This window comes from Podarcis liolepis (assembly GCF_965112155.1).
Source record: "Podarcis liolepis genome assembly, chromosome: 2".
Classification (NCBI taxonomy): domain Eukaryota; kingdom Metazoa; phylum Chordata; class Lepidosauria; order Squamata; family Lacertidae; genus Podarcis; species Podarcis liolepis.
Window position 1 is genome coordinate 51,273,466 of NC_139555.1, and position 19,814 is coordinate 51,293,279.

The 19,814-nt window shown below is 40.9% G+C and overlaps 1 protein-coding gene across 1 annotated transcript in view; it reads left to right on the forward strand.

The window, feature by feature from the left end:
- The window catches only part of UBTD2 (ubiquitin domain containing 2), a 41,925-nt gene that overhangs the window by 13,300 nt on the left and 8,811 nt on the right, over positions 1 to 19,814 (forward strand). Inside the window, exon 2 of the mRNA XM_083489666.1 lies at positions 11,095 to 11,331. Coding sequence (XP_083345792.1) covers positions 11,095 to 11,331 — 237 coding nt within the window. The remainder of the gene's footprint in view (positions 1 to 11,094; positions 11,332 to 19,814) is intronic.

Here is a 19,814-nt window from a genome sequence, read left to right on the forward strand (position 1 = left end):
CCCTCTGACAACAAAGCACCTTCAAGCTACAGAGTGAACGCAGACAGCCGCCCTAGCAGTAGAATCACTAATGCATTGTTGAAGAAGCAGGAAAGGTATACCAAAATGTGACAGTGTGTGGAAACACTAAGGTTGAACTTCATGTAACTCCAGCTGTGTGTCTAATTTTGATGCGCTCTTCTCTTTGAACACATGAGGTTATAGTGTTTTAATTGATAGTGGATTTATATCTTTTTTTAAAGTGAGCTATATGATTGATTAACAGTTACCGTAGTTAACTTAATTGTCTCTCTGTGTTAATGAATATTTTTAGAAATTAGAGAGCCAGTGTGGTGTAGTGGTTAAGAGCGGTAGTCTTGCAATCTGGGGAACCGGGTTCGCGTCTCCGCTCCTCCACATGCAGCTGCTGGGTGACCTTGGGCCAGTCACACTTCTCTGAAGTCTCTCAGCCCCACTCACCTCACAGAGTGTTTGTTGTGGGGGAGGAAGGGAAAGGAGATTGTTAGCCGCTTTGAGACTCCTTAGGGTAGTGATAAAGCGGGATATCAAATCCAATCCAAATCCAAATCATACGATTTGGGGTTGGAAGAGATCTTATCAATCCAGTCCAACCTTCTGCTCTGAAGCAAGACAGTGATTATATTATCTCTGTATGGAATTGATCAGAGCTTGGGGAGCTGCAAGATCCACTTTAATACCCTTGAGGTCAGCTTTCCTTCCTCCCAATAACTACAGGCTAAAGTAATTCCTGCTCAGAGCTGTTGGAAGGGCATCCATGAAAAGTAGAAATGTTTTACTGTCTTAAGAGTTAGTATGATAGTATCTATTTTTTAAGAAGAACAGTAAGAAGCCTGAAGACCTTTGGTCTGGTATATTGATCAAGTGAAATAAAGGATTAAGTTCCAAATATTTTAATAGTATTCAGTAATTTTAAATTTTCTAACCCCAGTATGTAAAAGGCAATTATACATTCCCTACTGCATACATCAAGATTTGTGTGAGGATGATTGGCTCCTTTCCTGGAGCAGTGGCATAAGAAACATGATCTCTTCTAATGAGGCACAAATGGGAGGGAAGGCCTAATTTTACTGAAGTCTAAGGTAAGGCTTTGGGTGAATAAAATATGTTTGGACTTGTACTATATGTGGATGTGAGAAGAGGTTCAATGTTATGAAAATATGTGCATTCTGATTTTCTGTAAACAAAGTATTCTGAGGCTGTTTATGGGATGCCTAGATCTGTACCTACAATGCATCTCAGCAAGACATATTGTGACTATGCCCATGGTCATAGACTAAAGCAAAACACATTCCAGTAGAATATTTAGAATTTCAGCCTAATTCAGAATGATTGCTGTTGAATTCCCACACGAAAAGAAAGGGGGTCATAACCTTCTACTGTTTTTATTTCATAAAATTCATATACTTCTTAACTGTAATTAGAACCTCCAAGTGATTTACAAAGAATGTAAGATACACATTCAGATGGTCAGTAAATGCAAACTTTTTTAAAAAAGTTAAATTAATGAAATCAGCAGTTAAACATTTAACATTCAAAGTTAAAACACTTCTTTTCTACAAGCTGATCAATTCGTAAGTATTGTGGTTTGCTATTTCAAGTGAAAAGCTCCATGGCAGTATTGTTTCTACTATCGTAACTCTGTTCTGCTTGATCACAAGAGGGCTAAATTTGTATAGGGAGCTAAGTGTGTATTCACCAATCCCAACATGTTGTGGTTACTAGATACCCCAACACCACTTCTGACTGTCATGTGTTCAGCACAAAAGTCTGAAGGGGGCATCTAACCATATTCAGTGGAATGCAGTTAAAAGTCTCTACAATACTAGGAACCTTGCAGTATTGCTCAGATGCTTCTGACTATGCCTGGCATGTAGGGGACAGTGTGGGTGGGGGCCAGTATGCATGTAACCTGCTTACAGAGCATATTTAGCACTTGCATTATCATGCTGAATAGGGCTAAAGTTTCTCCTTAATAATATGCTTGTTACTTAGCAACAAAATATGGAAGTAGAGCCTTCAGGATAGGGATAACCGAGAATGAAGCATAAATTTGCACCAGTTATTTCCGAAGACATAGCCCAAGGAAGGAAGGCTGCACAGATGCTCTTTTACCGCACAGAGACACTGCAGAACTTTATGTACGGTGTAATAACTGAACGAAAATTCACTACAACTGCAGTAACAGCAGCACTCTATGTGCAGAGAAGTTCCAAACATGTGGCAAACATTTGTGTAGACATTCACACCACAGATGTTATTTTAAAAGTCTTGCTGGTGAGCCACTCTGACCGAGAAGGAAGGGTGTTGTCAGGGAAGTGGCACGCATGTTAAACCATTACTCCCCTTCTTCAACCTCCCTCCCCCTTAGTTGAAATAGGGCTGGCCCAAGACACTTCACTGCTTAAGGTAAAAATAACAAGGTGGCTCCTCTCCCCATCCCATGGACCAAAGCTGCCCAGACCAGCAGTTGAATCTCGGCTATGAGATAGCCAATTGTCTTCAGGTGCAGTGAAGGATGCTATCTTAGGCGTTGCAAGACAGGTCACACTTATCTGCCCACTCCATACACACCCTCAGAATTTGCCACCTGAAGTGCCTGTCTCATGTCAGGGCCAGCCATGACTAGGAAGTACAGTGGTACCTCAGGTTACATACGCTTCAGGTTACAGACTCCGCTAACCCAGAAATAATGCTTCAGGTTAAGAACTTTGCTTCAGTATGAGAACAGAAATTGTGCTCCGGTGGCAGCAGGAGGCCCCATTAGCTAAAGTGGTGCTTCAGGTTAAGAACAGTTTCAGGTTAAGAACGGACCTCTGGAACGAATTAATACTTAACCCGAGGTACCGCTGTAGTGTGAGAAGCAGGGAGATGAGTGTGCAAATAAGCATATGTTCCCCCTCAATAGTACTGAGCCTGGAAATCAGGGATTGACAACTTGGGAGCCAGAATGGTACCCCTCAGTCAGATTTACCGTATTTTTAACCCTATAGGACGCACCGTCCCATAAGGTGCACCTAGTGTTTGGGGGGGGAATAAAGGGGGGGAATTATTTTTTCCCCCAGGCGCGGGGCTGGGGCGGGGGAAGCCCGAGCTTCCCCCGACCCCAGCCCCCAGAACAGGCAACTCTCCGCAAGCCATGGGAGCCCAGTGCTGGGCTCCCGCGCCTTGCGGAGAGCCACGCAAAGTCTGAGCACGTTGACCTCAGCGCGCCCAGCCTTCGGCATTCAAGCAACTCTCCGCAAGCTGCGGGAGCCCAGCGCCGGGCTCCTGCGCCTTGCAGAGAGCCGTGCGAAGTCTGGGCACGCTGAGCTCAGCGCACCCAGCCTTCAACATGCAGGCAACTCTCCACAAGCCGCGGGAGCTCGGCGTGGGCTCCCATGGCTTGCGGAGATCTGCGCTAATTCTGGAGAGCGAGAGGGGTTGGTGCACACCGACCCCTCTTGCTCTCCAGGCTATAGCGAAAGCCTGCATTCGCCCCATAGGACGCACACACATTTCCCCTTCATTTTTGGAGGGGGAAAAGTGCGTCCTATGGGGCGAAAAATGCGGATTTATCAGTTCCCTGCTTTAGTTTACTGCAGTGAATGCACAATGGTAGGATATCATTTTATGCCCGATAAAGCTTTTGACTAGCCTTTACAAACTATGCAACTACAGAGATTTTTTTTTTCTTGCAATGCAAATTCAGTTGGAAGCTTGAATTGTTTGGATCAACTTCTGCCATTCCAGATGTCTCTTACATACCATGAATTTCTTTGGCCGTCTTCCTATGTATTCTTTTTCCACCAAGGGTTTAACAGAGTAACATTGATGCAAAGATGTGTTGTTGTTATATTTCATTGCCACTGCCAGCATCTATTGAGTAACCTATTGGCATTTATTTGTGTCAGTGATGGGATCTTGAAATTCAGCAATGTAAAGTTCCCGTTAATCAAACTGACTGCCTTGTAAAAGGAGCTGAGGTTGTTTCCCATCTCACTTAAAAGTGAAGTGTTTGTGATATTGTTAGATATTTTTAAATATCATCCCAGTCTACTGAAATTGATAAAGTTACTTTCCTAAAGAAAGTTTGGTAAATTTAATTTACATTTGTTTACATTTTTTGTGAGATACCTTATCAGCTGTAGTTCTAGTTGCAGAAAAGATGGGGCATTCAAAATTCTGGTTTGTGAATATTTTACTAACTTTAAAACATTTACTACTTTGATTAAAGGAGTGTGTCCGTTCTCCCCATTCAAATGATTTCATCACTAACCGATTGCTAAGTACTGCTTTGACTGGGCAGAGTAATTAATGCTTAATATTGGCAGCAGTCAAATCTGAGCTTACACATGATATTGTTGGATTTTTTCCCTAATCTTTTGACTAGAGTCCTAGAATAATTGTGTTTTTTTATTAGGCTGCTTAGAGGATTAAATAGATGCCACTGAATTCTGTGGACTTTTTTTACAAAAACAAAAAACACCGCATCATACTGTCAGTGCATTCTCCGATGATAGTTTCTGTGGTGACAGAATAATCTGTATTTCCCTGCCACAGAAAAATCCAATATTTCCCAGTTATTTGGGCCATACCTTTTTGTAATAGGGAAAATATATTATCCAACTTGCATGCAGTTCTTTTGTAGTACTCTCTGAAGTGGCAGAAATCATGTGGTGAGGCTTTAAAAAGTAACACTAGAGCTCTTGAAGGCACACATAAGAGCATTCCACGGTCCTTCTGAAGTGCATTTTCAGAAAACTTGATTTTACTCCCCTTTCATTATATAAACCACCAATGTTGTAAACTGCTCAATAGAGCAAAATGTGATTTTTAAGAAGTAGTAATAGCAGTCTCCTTCAGTGCTGAAGAGGCCTAGGACTCAAATTTCAAAGCTGTATCTTTCAGCAAAATGACTAGGCAACATGGTAAATGATATTCATGTATTTATGCAAGTTATTTTTTCTGCTGTTTATGTAAAAAATTGATTAATGTTCAGAATCAAGCACAGGCTGTTCCTGTACTTATCCTCCGTTAAAGGGGGTACTGTGTGCTTGGTACAATCGTTTCTGTATCTCAGATCTTGAGAGGTGCTGAAGATTTAATGGTGACATAATGAGTGACCTCTGTCATATTCCTTGATGGGCATCAGCATTTAGCACTTGGTTCTAGTTTAAGAAAAATATAACATTCAGATCATATGTAAAATATAGAAATTAAAATTGACCTTCCTGTTCTTCAAAGCAGCCATTTATAAAGATCAAATACAAAAACCCCAAACTACAACCAGCCATTAAAATTTGACCAAACAAATTTTATTTGATTGTTCTTTGAAAGCATTTAATTAATGAAAAGAACTATTTTTTTCTTGCCCCTCTTTCAAAGCAGTCAAATTAACCTGACTTGAGCAACAGCAAGTAATTAAACCATGCCCCAACATTTCCCTGCTAAGAAAGTTTTATCCTGATTTCTCTTATTTCCTTAATGTACCAGTAGTTCTTGTCATCACATTATGAGGCAGTAATGATGCACAAATGTGAGTGTAAAGTGGTATGGCCTTCTGAGATGGATTAATTAAAGTTTCTGGCACTAATTATAATAACTACTGCTTTTTATTGTTTAAACCTTATTAAACTCTGCAATCCCTTCAGAAAAACAAGGCTCAGAGAGTAAATTGTGTATGCTGAAAACCTAAGCATACCCTCTTTGAAATTTATCCCCTTCTGCTAGCCTGCCAGTGAGGTTATCATATCTATCAAGTCTGGGAAGATAAATCTTGGCTTGACTGTCTAAACTGATGTTCATTCTGTACCTAATAATAACACTTTCTCTCTTGTTCATGACTGTTCAACTGTACAGTGATTTTTTAATATATATTTTAGGTTCAGCTACAAAAAAATTGTTGCACCTACCTATTGAAGTGTTGGGTGTTTTCCACTGGTTCATATGGCAGATGGATTATCAAAACATGTTACAGAATTTTTTTTATCATAGCAGTGCAGAATATGGTCTTTGAAGGATATATTTCATATCAAAATACCATATCTCACATAATCTGGGTAGTCAATTGTATGCAAAATCCCATGACATGTTTAGGAGGAAAACATTTTTAATGCAAAAGAAGTGTCCTGTCTCACAAAATGTTACCTGTGATCATTATTTTTGCCCTCAGCTATTTTTCCCAGTTTCTGCAACCCACTTTTCAGACTTTTCTGTCCATTGTAATAATAATTGGAATAAAGCTGTCTACAAGAGTTCTAGTGTAGTTTTTGTTATGTGAATGGTGCCACGGACCCCCTGAGTGGGTCACACAGACCCCCTGGAGTTCACGGACCACCAATTGGGAACCACTGATCTCAAGCATTAAGGTATTTTCCAAGTTTGTTTTTCCATGTGGATGCAGATATGTATTTGTCCTGGAAGACACTTTATCCTTGGAAATTGTTTTAAAGGTTTTCAGTAAAGATCAGTAAAGTAAAAAATAAGAGAATGTAAAGGAAATATGCACAGTTTGATGGTCACAGCTTTCAGTTTGGTTCTGGCCCCAATACAGAGTGCTAATCGTTATCTTTTAAAGCCCTAAATGGCTTTGGAACAGGATACCTGAACCGTATTTTCCTCCCATATATACTAGCCTGGGCCTTAAGATCTTCATTGAGCGGCATTCTCCCAGGTACTGGGAATTGATGTACTTTAACTGTGTGTTGAATGCACTTTAAATGTATGGTGTGGATCTGCCCAAGTGTCTGATGTTCATGAAATTTTGCCCTGCAGGAGTGGATACTTCTCCTTTATGGTAGGTCTTCAGCTGCCCTTGTTTTAGTGATGATTCTGTGCTACAGCAAGTCTTTTACTGCAGCCCGTTGACCTAAGAATGCCAAATTTTGCCTTTTAAATTACGGTGCCAAGGTGAATGGGGGTGGGATGGGAATGATTTGAGAATTGAACCTCCAGCTGTTTGTAGTTGAGTGTGAGAGAAGCAGCCTGACATTTGAGGAGCCCAGAGAATGTTATCCTCTCATTATACATTCAGTATGCAGTCTTTTTGCAACTGCAGGTGGCCAGCATGGTTGCAGGCATGCAGAGTTCCTGTACTGATCTTCCAGTGACAGAGGTGTTTTAAGAAATTACAGTGACATGATTCTAACCAAAATTGAAACACTGTGTTGTACATCACTAGAATTTTTAAAAATGGAGTGAGTTGAAAGTTATGTGAAGTATTCTGTTGGCAGTTTAACTGAACATGAAATAAAATCCTGTGGAAGTAGTAGCTTTTGAAATAAGGCAAAACAGTGATAGTGCTTTCCTGATAGGAGCAGCTATAAACTTAATCATTGCTAGTGAGTTTGTCAGCTAACATTTCCGCTTCAAGCTTATGCCAGTCTTCTAATTAAGTGATGAGCTCAAATAGCTGAAGAGAGCTATTAATGGCATTTAGTTAATTGGCTAATGTGATCCTACCAATAAATGTCACAGTGGGACAAACTGTTAATGTACTGTTAACTAAAACCAGTAGATCTTAGCTGAGCTGGGAAGTAGCTTGTAGATCATCCCTTCTAGAGAAAGGAATAATACTTAAGAGTCAAGGATTGAGAGATCATTATGTGATTCTACTAGCTGAGAAGATTTGTGTCTCAGTTGTGGCTGCTGGGCACTCAATTCAGCTCCAATTTAGGCTTAATGGTGGTAGACTTACAATGGATTTTCACCAGGCTTCCTGCCAGCATTGTGTGTTTGCCCAACAAACCTGGATAGAACGGTTGCATCTCATATCTTCCAAACTAGTAATCTAATGATAATGATAATAATTTATTATTTCTACCCTGCCTATCTGGCTGGGTTTCCCCTGTCACTCTGGGCAGCTTTCAACAGAACATTAAAAACAGAATAAAACTTCAAACATTAAAAACTTCCCTAAACAGGGCTTCCTTCAATTACTCTTATTTATACGATAATAAAATGTGCTCTCAATACCAATCCCAATACCACTTCTGTCAGATCAGAGAGGGTTCAGTGTACACCAGCAGAATTCCCATTTTAGCCTACAGTGGTACCTCGGGTTACATACGCTTCAGGTTACAGACTCCACTAACCCAGAAAAGTACCTCGGGTTAAGAACTTTGCTTCAGGATGAGAACAGAAATTGTGCTCCGGTGGCAGCAGGAGGCCCCATTAGCTAAAGTGGTGCTTCAGGTTAAGAACAGTTTCAGGTTAAGAACAGACCTCCGGAACGAATTAAGTACTTAACCCGAGGTACCACTGTATATGAAAAGAATTGGAGATTTGTTGTGACTCATAGTGAACAGGCAAAATCCCCTTTATTCTTAAAGTGCTTCAGCTGTTGTGTTAGATGATCTGAACTGTAAGCAATCTTATCCTTAGTCATTTGTCTATTCCACACGTTTGTTGCAGAGATTGTACTTTTGATGTTCTACCTTACACTTAACCCAGTCCAAAACAATATATTCTCTCATTCACTATAATGAAGGAAGAGAGCATAATCAAGCTGTAAATAGAAGAGGACCTATGACAAAAATTAGTATCCTGACAGCATGCAGGGTAAGCTTCTCAGCAGGATAGATACCTGGGGAGAAGAAAAAAGGTGTTGAGAAACAGCAAGAATGTTGGAATTGCCTGTAAGCCATTTCTATAATTAATGTTTGGGGGAAGCAAAAAATAAATAAATCAAATCATTTGGTATACGTTTACATTCATTGTGTTTGTATTCAAAGATGAGGCTAGCTGTTACTAAACCCAAATGCTTACTGAAGTTGCTGTTTAGAATCTGATGACATACTAGTGGGATTCAAAATGTTCCATTTAATTGTTCTTTAAAGTGTATAAAGGTGGGGATGTGATGCAGGGAGGGAGTTTGAAAAGCTTTCATACACTTGTCCATAATAGTTTGGAGTCTGCCAAATTTGCACTCAACCTATAAATTTCTTCTAAATTCAGTGTGTGACTACAGTTCTTGTATATTTGAGGCCTTCCAACAAGCTGGTTGTTTTGTGAACAGTTACATCTACTGTTCTGGATTTTATAGATGGTCAGCACAAAAGGCAACTTGTTCTAGTTGCATAAAAAATAAAGAAGCAGCAGATTTGCATGGTCAAGTATCTAAAGAAAAGACTATTATTACCCTACAGTCCTACCAGCATTCACAACTAACCCCCTTTTATAATTATAATAGGTTGTAGCTTATTTTGAGATACAGTGGTGCCCCGCAAGACGAATGCCTCGCAAGACGGAAAACTCGCTAGACGAAAGAGTTTTCCATTTTGGAGGTGCTCCGCAAAACGAATTTCCTATGGGCTTGCTTCGCAAGACGACAATGTCGAGTTCCTGCGGGGGTTTTTTCCTCCCCCCCCCTTTTTCTAAGCCGCTAAGCCGCTTATCAGCTGATCCGATCAGCCGATAAGCCGCTAATAGCGCTAATCCGCTAATCCGTCAATGGGCTTGCTTCCCAAGACGAAAAAAACGCTAGACGAAGAGAATCACAGAACGGATTCTTTTCGTCTTGCGAGGCACCACTGTACAGTAATTGGCCCTAGGTCAGACAATAAGTGTTATGACAGAGCAAGGATTTAAACCTGGGTCTCCGACCCGCGTCCAACACTTTAGTCACTACACCAAAACATATAAGGCACACAAAATATGAATGGGACCAACCTGACTTTTCAGATGATTCATTACTTGCATTTTCTGGCAGCATTCTCAACCTTAGATAGTTCGCCTTAATTTTCCTTTCCTTTGAGACCATTATTCTGTTAAATATTTTAATGAATTCACAGCCTGCTGAGCACTATACCATATTTAACTGGTAAACATAAAACGTATCTTATTGGATGAATGAAGTTAAACTATATAATCTGCTAGCTGTAAGCTAGGGGTGTCTGTTACTCTTTTCAAAAAGAGATAATTGACGTTTGTGCAACTCCTGTGGAGACACATATTCGTCTTCTAGAATATATCCTGTTGGATTTCCAGTAGCCGCTTAAATGCAGCCAATGTGACTTGTTTATACAGTACCAGTGTTGGAAGAGTATCCATTTTTATTTATTTCCCCCCATTTATGCTGTTGTTTCTAGCTCTTGCTACTTAGAAACACAAAGTATTTGTTGTGAGACGTATTCTTCAAAGATTCCTACAGCTCACTTGAGTGCAAGTTTCATTTTAGATATTCTTTGGAGAATTTGGCATTTGTTGCAAAAAGAGTCAGATAATTGTTGCTTAGTTTTCCTAGCTTCAATAATCAACTAAACCAACTAAACATTGAAATCTGGTAACTTGCTCAACACTGAAGAACTACTGACAACTTGTATATTTCTGTTTGCACAAACATGATCAGCAAAAGATTAGGCAAATATTTGTCTCCTCTTTCAGTCACGCCTGGTGAATAAGAGCCATCTTATCCTCAAACATTCAAAATTATGAAATGGCCACTATAATATTGACAAGTATTTTTGCATTTTATTCACTATCCTGCTTGTAGTAACTACATGAGTGTTCTATGCAGCAAAAATGTAAAATGTGAAGGGAATGTGTTTGGTGATGAGAACACAGTAAGGAAATGTTTGTATGTATTCCTGGTGTGAAGCACTACATGTTTAGGAATGTGCATCTACCCTTCACATTCATATATGTTTCAGAGGTCACCAGTTTAAAAGGCCGAAAGCATACAGCAATGGGAGACAGGCTCCAGTGGAAATCCACTCCTTATATAAAAATATTGCATTTAATGATGAACAATTCAGCGTATTTTGATCATATCTGGTAACTCAGAAATGGAAGAGTGAAATGTATTTTTGCCTTTTGTGACGAGATGCTCTTACTTAATAGTTGGCTCTTGGGGCAATGGCATTCTGAAACTTTTTTTTGTTACAAATGATTAATCAGACTGTAACAGATGTCACAAAAAGTGAAGAAACCCCAAAACACTGTGGAAGATCAGAATGGAGTACTGTTGAAAAGGCATTTGAGCTGGGGAGGAGATAACCAAAAGTTGTTACTCAGTTTGAACAGCTCTCAAGCAGAGAAAAGGAGCAAGTTGTTTCAACACAGTGCCTGATTTCTTCTCTTCTCCCCCACCCCCAGTTGCACTAGGTCGTAATCAGCCCTTGAAAAAGGAAAAACCAAAATGGAAAAGTGATTATCCGATGACAGATGGACAACTGCGCAGCAAAAGAGACGAATTTTGGGACACCGCACCTGCTTTTGAAGGCCGCAAGGAAATCTGGGATGCCTTGAAGGCTGCAGCACATGCATTTGAGAACAATGATCATGAACTTGCACAGGCAATCATTGACGGTGCAAACATAACATTACCTCATGGTAAGTATGCCCATAGTGGATGGACTTTAGCAGCAGTGAGTAGAAAATAATTTCACTTAGACAACTTTCCTGAAGTCATGCTTTCCAAATGACCAGGTCCACATGTAAATGAATATAATGACTGCTTTTTGATGTTAATTATTTAGAAAGGTTTAGCATTATGACAAAGGAGCCTCAGTAACCTTCAAGTTTACACATCCCCCACCTTCTGATAGAACCATGAGGAACAGATTGTGAGTTTCATCTTTAGAATTGTGTATGTTTCCTCTCTGACATCATCAGCCAGGGTTAAAATTGTGAGTACAATGTACACCACAGCTCCACAAATGCACAAAGTGATTAGAATCAAATAACAATTTGTGTTCTACTACTCCATTGTCATACAGTCGTACCTTGGAAGTCGAACGGAATCCGTTCCAAAAGTCCATTCGACTTCCAAAACGTTTGGAAACCAAAGTGTGGCTTTGGATTGGCTGCGGGAAGCTCCTGCAACCAATCAGAAGCTGCGGAAGTCCCATTGGAAGTTTGGCTTCCAAAAATAGTTACTTGTGGGTTTGCAGCATTCGGGAGCCAAACATTCCAGAACTAGACTGTTCAAAAACCAAGGTACTACTGTACTCAGTTTGAGAGACAGTACCTCTTTTCTTTGAAGCAAGAGAAAGACCTGGGAAAGACTGGCATGACACATCTCTAGAAATCCTTTCTGGGGACAGTAGAAGTTCCTCTAAAAGCAGTCATTTAAGCAATTGTTCCTTTTTTGCTTGTAACTGTTGGATTGTTACCAACCTTTATGCTGTAAGGAGAAATGGGCATGTGTGTTTAAAGACCAGGGTTTGGTTCACATTCTTGCTGTATCATCTCCTTCCTTTCCCGTGTCTTGTAATTATTTGAAACCATCGGTAATATGAACATCTATACTCCACTTTCTGAAAAGCCCGCTTTTATAACCTTTTTCTAGACAGCCTCTTAGCATAACCCTTTTTCTGATCTTCACCAGCAAGTACTGTTAACACACTGAGGATGAATAGTTGCTTAGTCAGGTCTCAACTGTTCTCTTTCACTTCTGCTTTCTCTGTTCTTTGCCTCATACCTCAGCTGATTTTTCCCTACTGAAAGGTAACTTCCAACTAACAGTTAACAAGCCCATTCATTATGGACCAGAACCACCAGAAAATCAGAAACTGTTGTTTCCCAGACCCAATCAAGATGGATTTACCTTATCCTGGCCTTTTCTGTAAAAATTAGAAGCGCTTGTGTCTCCCTCCAGCTTTCAGAACCTGTTACCCAGCAGCTACAGTCAAACCTTGGTTCCCGAACACCTCCAATTTGGAACGTTTCCACTCCCAAACACTGAAAACCCAGAAGTAATTACTCTGGTTTTCAGTCATTTTTCGGAAGCCAAACGGGCTTCCGGAATGGATTACAACCGAGGTTTGACTGTACCTTGAAATATGCCTGCAACAGAATAGGAGCACGAGACCTGAGACTTGTGACAGTTACACTCTGACATCAACAGTTCTGACATCACAGAAATCATTTTCAAAGCACAAACCATGAATGGGCATATACATAGCATTTCTGCACACCCTTATATCTTAATAAAGTCACCATTATAGTTTAAGTTAAGATTTATATGTGTGTATTCTAGCAGCTTTTCATCCTACAAGGAATGAACTGCTCGGGGACTCGGTTTGAGGTAAAAGGAATTAAGAGCTGGTGGGAAGTATCTAAAGCAGGGGTGGGAAATCTTTTTTGGACTGATGGCTACGTTACCCAGTGGAAAGCTGTTGGGGCTGCATTCCAGACATGGGTGGGGCCAACCCCAAATTAGCCTGGGCATGACAGTTCACAGTCACACATCCTTAATTTACACACACACACACACACACACACACACACACACCCTTAACACAGATGCTCTGTCTATTTCTCCACCCTCCAGTTCTGTGCCCAGAGAAAGCGACTCCTGTTTCTCAGTGCACAGAGAGGAAATGCTGCAAGCTGCTCTTGCTGGATAGCAGCTCCTAGCAGCTTCTCTCTGTACACACTTTTCTCCATGCAAAAAGATGAATCCTTTAGAGAACCCCTGGAGCATCTCCTCTCTTTGTTGATGCACAGCTGTTTTCTGAACAGTGGGAGGGGGAGCTTTTAAACAAGATAGTGCTCAGTTGTTCAGGAAGGAGCTGAGCAGTGACAAAGAAGGAGTCACTTAGTTGGGCTCTTGTTGCGTTTGCTGAGGGGTGGGACTTCAGGGAGGGGCCTGGGTGAGCTGGAGCTGGCTCATGGGCTAGAGGGTCTCCAGTGCTTGACCTAAGGGACCCACAGCTAGGATCACATAAAATATATTTGTTATGCATGCTCTGGCCAGTGTCACCATCCAGTGAAGCAAGGAATACTGGGTCAGCTACAGCATCTCTGTCCCAGCAAAACCACTTTCAAAGTAAGTTCAGCTTGGCCTCAACTGGATATATATGCCACTTTACATCTTGCATAAACACAAGAGACCTGCTGGGTCCGGTCAATGGCCAGACTAGGCTTATTCAAGCAGTGTTTCATTTTAACAAGTAGTTATTACTCCTGCTTAAAGAAGAATCTTTCCTTCAGTTCCTTCCTCACTTTTAACTCCTTTATGAGGATGAACAGTGGATAATTTTTCCTGTGGACCAATACAGCTTATAAAGAATTTTATGGTGCCCTGGATACAAGATGACACGGCACCAAAAGTAATTATTTTTGGCAGTGTCATCAAAGTTTGTTATTACCTGGTTCAGAACACACATTTTTCAGCTCATACTATTCAGCTATATTACAAATTGAATAGCATTTTTCAACAAATGTTCACTAGCTTGAAATATAAAACAAACTTTTCTGCTTGTGTGCTTGGTGTTCAGCATACTAAATGCCCAAAGTCACTGCTTTATAGGTGCATGCATACAAGTTATTTAATATTAAGGTTTTATTTCTTGTAATTGTGGCAAACTTTCAAGTTCTCTTCACTAGGCAAGATGTTGCCCAGAGCAGATGTAGGAACATAGGAAGCTGCCTTATAGTGAGCCAAACCATTTGTCCATCTAACTCAGTGTTACAAGCTTCAAGCTTGTATAGTACACTTCTTACAAGAATTCATACAGGGCAAAGGAGATTTGGTGGCAGAGTAGAGAAAATGTGAATGAGCAAAAGAAAAAGAGCATGTGCGCACAACTGTACAACATATGTTCAATTATTACCTCTATTGACTTCTCATTGGTGCAGGTTCATTGTGCCTCCCTTGAAGTAGCTACTCTGGCCCCAAAACCGGATTTACTTTTTCAGAGAAAATAGTGAACAATTTTTTGTAGTGGCCCACTGAATCATTATCCTGATCTATGAAGGAATGCTCTGGTGACCAAGTTTAAAACTGCAGTTTCAAAAATTACATTGGCACAGATTGAAAATTAGCCCCAAGAGTAGTATTTGTTGTTTTCCCATTGGTATGAATAATGGTTTATGGAGTACAAGAGGACAGGTCCTGCCTAGAGGGCTTACATTCAGCTGGTTCAACACAGGAGAGAGAAATGGAGGCAGGGTTGAAGAAGAAATAACAATCAGTTTCACTTTCTTATACTTAGATTTAAATACAATAGGTTATGGTTTCCGGGGGATTGTGCCAATAACTTCATGGGAAAGAGCTTTTGAGAAGGGAATTGAAGGAACTGCAGTGGGACCACGCAGATGATTTGGGAGGCAGGTCACAGCATAAGAGGCAGGAAGGGCGACAGGATGAAGTCATTAGATGTTACAGGAAGCCTGACTGTCTTGGTCAAGGATACATTGGGCAGAGAAGGGGAGAAAAGTGAGGGTGAAGGCACGGTAGGGCTTTGAAGCTGAAATGAAGAGGGTGAACAGGAAACCAGTGTAAGAATTTCAGGAGTAATTAATCAGTGAGTTGAGATGGGTGAAGAATTTTGGCAGCATAGTCCAGAATAACAGTAGCTGTGTGAATCAGGCAGGAACCTGTTCCTGGTTGGCAGCTCATTAGCCGGCTTAAAAACTAGTAATGTGGGCTCCAGACAGAAAGATGATGCATCTTTGCAATACTTTGAAATTAGTTAATGCTCCTGTTTAGTACTTGCTGTTTCCTTTAGCTGTCACAATTTTAAAGAAAGTTACTATGAGAATAAAACAAATGGTATGAATGCCCAGTTTACTGAAACAGTCAGTGATATTCATATAGGTTTTGTTTGAAGCTAGCTTAATGAGGGATGTTGCTAGTGCTTTCTTGAATTTCTGCTTGCTTACTCGTTGGTTTTGTCCTTTTAAAAATGTGCTCTAGGGTCTTCATTCTGAGTGCCACGTATGCACAAACAAACCTTAATGAGGATGGTGGTTAGAATTCAATATAATCATGTTTGTGAGCATGACAGCTAGAATGAAAAATACGGTCAAGAACTATTTAGCATACTGCAGACCTCTTTCCCTCCCCTATCTTCCTCCAACATTATAGAAATCCAGCTTCAACTGCTACTAATTGAATGGGGGCAGCTTTCATTCTGTACTGTTGTTGCACACAAACAGCAATATATGAGTGTTACCGGTAAATTGTATACCTTCAACAGATTTGCTGTTTCCAAGAGCTAGCTCTTAACTCAGGGATTGCCAGCATGGTGTCTGCAAGTGCCAGTGTACCCACTCTCAAAAATCCACAAGACAAGGCTGCTTGCTCTTCCTACTCAGTTCCTATTTGTACTTAGCCTCTGCTGTATGAAACATGTCCCCATATACATGCCCACATTTCACTGGATATCAGGACTGAAGGCATGCTTCCAACATTCAGCTTCATTGGATGTCCATGAGTTCTACTGTTATTTTTTACTGTTTTTATGAAAGACTTTCTGGGGTTACAAAAGTACATACATCATCTCTGTTTTCAGATCATAAAGTCCTTTCTACGGATCAGTTATATTTGATGTGAGACTTTAATGCTGTATACAGTATAAGGTTGGGGGAGAAGAGAGGCAGAGGGAGAGAAGGGGGTAGTAAACTTTCATTCTTTTACATAGTATATGTGCAAGGTGTCATCATCACTGTAGGTAGGTTCTCTTTCTATTCATTTATTTGTTTTCATTGGTGTTGAGAGAAGTGGGGGGCCCATGGCTTGGTTGGTTGCCTTCAATTGACTGCAGTGAGTTTTGTTTGCATGGCGGTGGGGGCTGTTGGGTCAAGTTAGCCAAATTGATTCATAGGCTGTCGGAGGGTTCTTGTTGAGGTCTACTGTTATGAAAGAGGAAGAAAAGGCTTTTTATCTAACTACTTTTTCCATGCCATGCATAAGAGAAGATAGGCAAAGAGCTTTTTTCTATGAGCAATGCATCAGTGTCTGTTGACACATATTTGGGGCAGAGGAGAGGCCAGTTAAGTTGTGTAGCTTAAAACCATTGTGCTAGCATAACTGTTATGTTGAATACTGCCCTAGATTTCCTGTAATATGTTGAAGTTTGTTCTTAAATTCTCCTGAGAGTAGTTGATGTTCATTTGAATACATAAAATTAGGCAGTTTTTTGTGGTCTTGTGTAGCCACACACAAGATTTACGCTTGGAGTAACAACTTAGAAATGTCTGGAGCTAAAATGGCACAAGAAGGCATTCAAGCTGCTCCCCTTTAGGGAGAAGCCCCCAAAGTAGATGTCTGTATCGAGAGCTGTGTTAGAAACAGAGATATGAAAGCTAGGAGCTAATGGCACCTTAAACCTAGGTTGTGGGCACCACAATGGAGTGTCTTGGCGCACTTTCTTTATAACAAGAATACTAAGCTGAAAATCAGTGAATCGCAGCTAGTATCTTATGTTCATTTTTCACTTGGTCTAGTCCTCATCTGAAGACTGCAAAAAAATCCCAAAGCCATACTTCCCCTGCCCGCCCTAATATTCTTATGAGGGTCCCTTCTCCAGTCTTCAGAGAGTGGCTGGAAGTGGGGAGGCAGAAAAAGGTCCTCCTTTTCTTTCAGCAGTGGCAGTTTTAATCTGAAATCTTAGGCTCAGTACTGCACCCAGAGCTCAGAAACTGCTCGCCTGAATGAAATTCCCCGTCACAAAACGCACTTAGAACAATGGGAGTTTCAAACGTTGCTCAAGAGGCAGATGAATGTCTTCCTGCTCAGTTCTCTTTTGACTGCTGCCAAAGCAGGAACATCAAAGAATGTTCTCAGCCATAGCTATGAAGAAAGTAAAGTTCTTTTTAATGGCTTTGTCATTCAGACAAGAAGCAGGCAAAATGTGAAGTGTACCACCCTCAGTTTGTGATTGATACTCCCCAGTATTCAAGGATTATTTTTAAACATCGTTGCAACTTCCACAACATCTCTTATCTGCTGAGCCCATTTAAAATGTGTTTCAGAATTGAATTAGAAGCAAGAAGGAGGCACACATTATCTTAGTAGGGGTTTTTTAAATGGAACATTGCTCACAAAGCTGGGGGGGTGTTACTCTCCACTCTGAGTGCTGCTCCTTGCTCCTTACTGGTAAGAACTATCCAGTATTTCCTTCCTATCCTGTCACTGACTGGTTTTTACATCTGGTCACTTTAGCTCTTGTGCCTTCAAGCCAAGTCTTAATAATGTCTGTCCCTGTTTCTTTAAAACTAAAGTGCCCAGCTTCCACAATTCATCAAATTCTATTGCTGTTTTGCTAAGAAGCTCAGGCAGAAAATTATGTGCATTCTTAGATACTTGCTTTAAAGGGCAATAATATGTTGACCTCCAAATGTAAATAGCAAACTGCTTCCATGGAAATTATTGAAATGCCTTTTGAGAAATGTGTATAAGTATGGCAGATAATTTTAGAGAAATGCAAAGCTGAATAGTGCAATGATACTTTGTTATCATTGTCTTGTATCCAGCTGCAATGCTTTTTGCCCATGAAAGCTGCTCTGCTAATATATTAGAGCTCAGCCCTGGTGAATCAGAGAGTGGATAGTAATGCAGTAATGTGGTTAGGAAGATTAAAGCATGAGTACGCTTTTCTCTAGTTTATAGATTCTTGTGTATCAACAGCTCAGATTATTATATGCATCCCTTTTCATATACTCATGCAAAGAATTGTAAGAAATGAAATTAACTGGTTCAAGAAACTGGAATATGCAGATTTGTATAATTTCCTCACTTGGCTGCCATTATTCTGCCTGTGGTGAAACTGTCCACTCTCTTCCTTGTTCCTCACACAGTGAGTGGAAGGCATGACGCAAACCCTGACCTTGTGAATGCTGAAACAGGTGTTAGGTTTCTGGCAGGGCCAGAGGATTTGACATATCTGAACACAGAGAGGAGGAGGGTACATAGGAAGAGCAGCAGGTCTACCCATGGAGACCTTCTCATTGCAGCTATGGTAATATCTGCGGTTGTCCTTCACCATCAATGCTCTGGTGGCAGAGGAGGCAAAATAGAGATGGCAAAAACAATCTGCTGTGTGCCAAGTCCTCCTGTTCCTTCAAACTCCCCCTCCCCCCAAACCCGCCAAGAGCTGCCAGCTGGTGTACTGATTTCCTTTCCATTGTGGCCAATGGGAAGGAAAGTCCTTTTTTTAAAGCCAACAAAAGATACACCCAAAAAGGAAAAATACTCCCTTCTGCCCTGCCAACAGAAGTCCAGCCAAGGCATTGGGTTTGACAGTTCTTCTGCCTTTAGTCCTCTCTTCCCCTGCTCACTCTGGATTGCTGTGGATTTTGCCTGTGGGCCATAGGCAACCACAGCACAATTCATTAGGGTGTGCATTCAATTATTATTATTTGATTATTTCAGTGAAGAAAGAAGAGGAGGGAATGATAAGGCAAGGAGGCGATACAGAAATAAAATCTAACAAAACAAGTGCAACACAAGTAGCCAAAAACCCCAAAACAGATTGTTCCAATGGAGAAAAAGACCTGTGCTAAGCTGGACAGGTTTTGGGCAGATCTGGATGGCTGAGGGCATCCTCTTTGTTTGTGTATCACAAAAGTAGTTCCTCACCCCCCACAGATATTATCTCCACCAAAGGTGGCCAGGAAAGCTTGGATGCAGGCAGGGCCATGGGGCAGAGATGCATGTATACGAAAGAAAAAGACTGGAATGGATCTGCAGCTTCTGCCTGCAGAGGAGGGAGTTCTTCTTCCCTTACTGCCACCACTGGAGCCAGTCACCCCACTGCTGTTTCCAGAGACAGTTGCAGGCAGAAATTGCAGATCCATTGCAGAGCCTTTCCAGCCTTTTTATTCTGCAGTGATACCTCGGGTTAAGAACTTTATTTGGTCTGGAGGTCCGTTCTTAACCTGAAACATTTCTTAACCAGAAGCACCACTTTAGCTAATGGGGCCTCCCGCTGCTGCCGCACCGCTGCTGTGCGATTTCTGTTCTCATTCTGAAGCAAAGTTCTTAACCCGAGGTACTATTTCTGGGTTAGCGGAGTTTGTAACCTGAAGTGTATGTAACCTGAAGCATCTGTAACCCAAGGTACCACTGTACATATATATATATA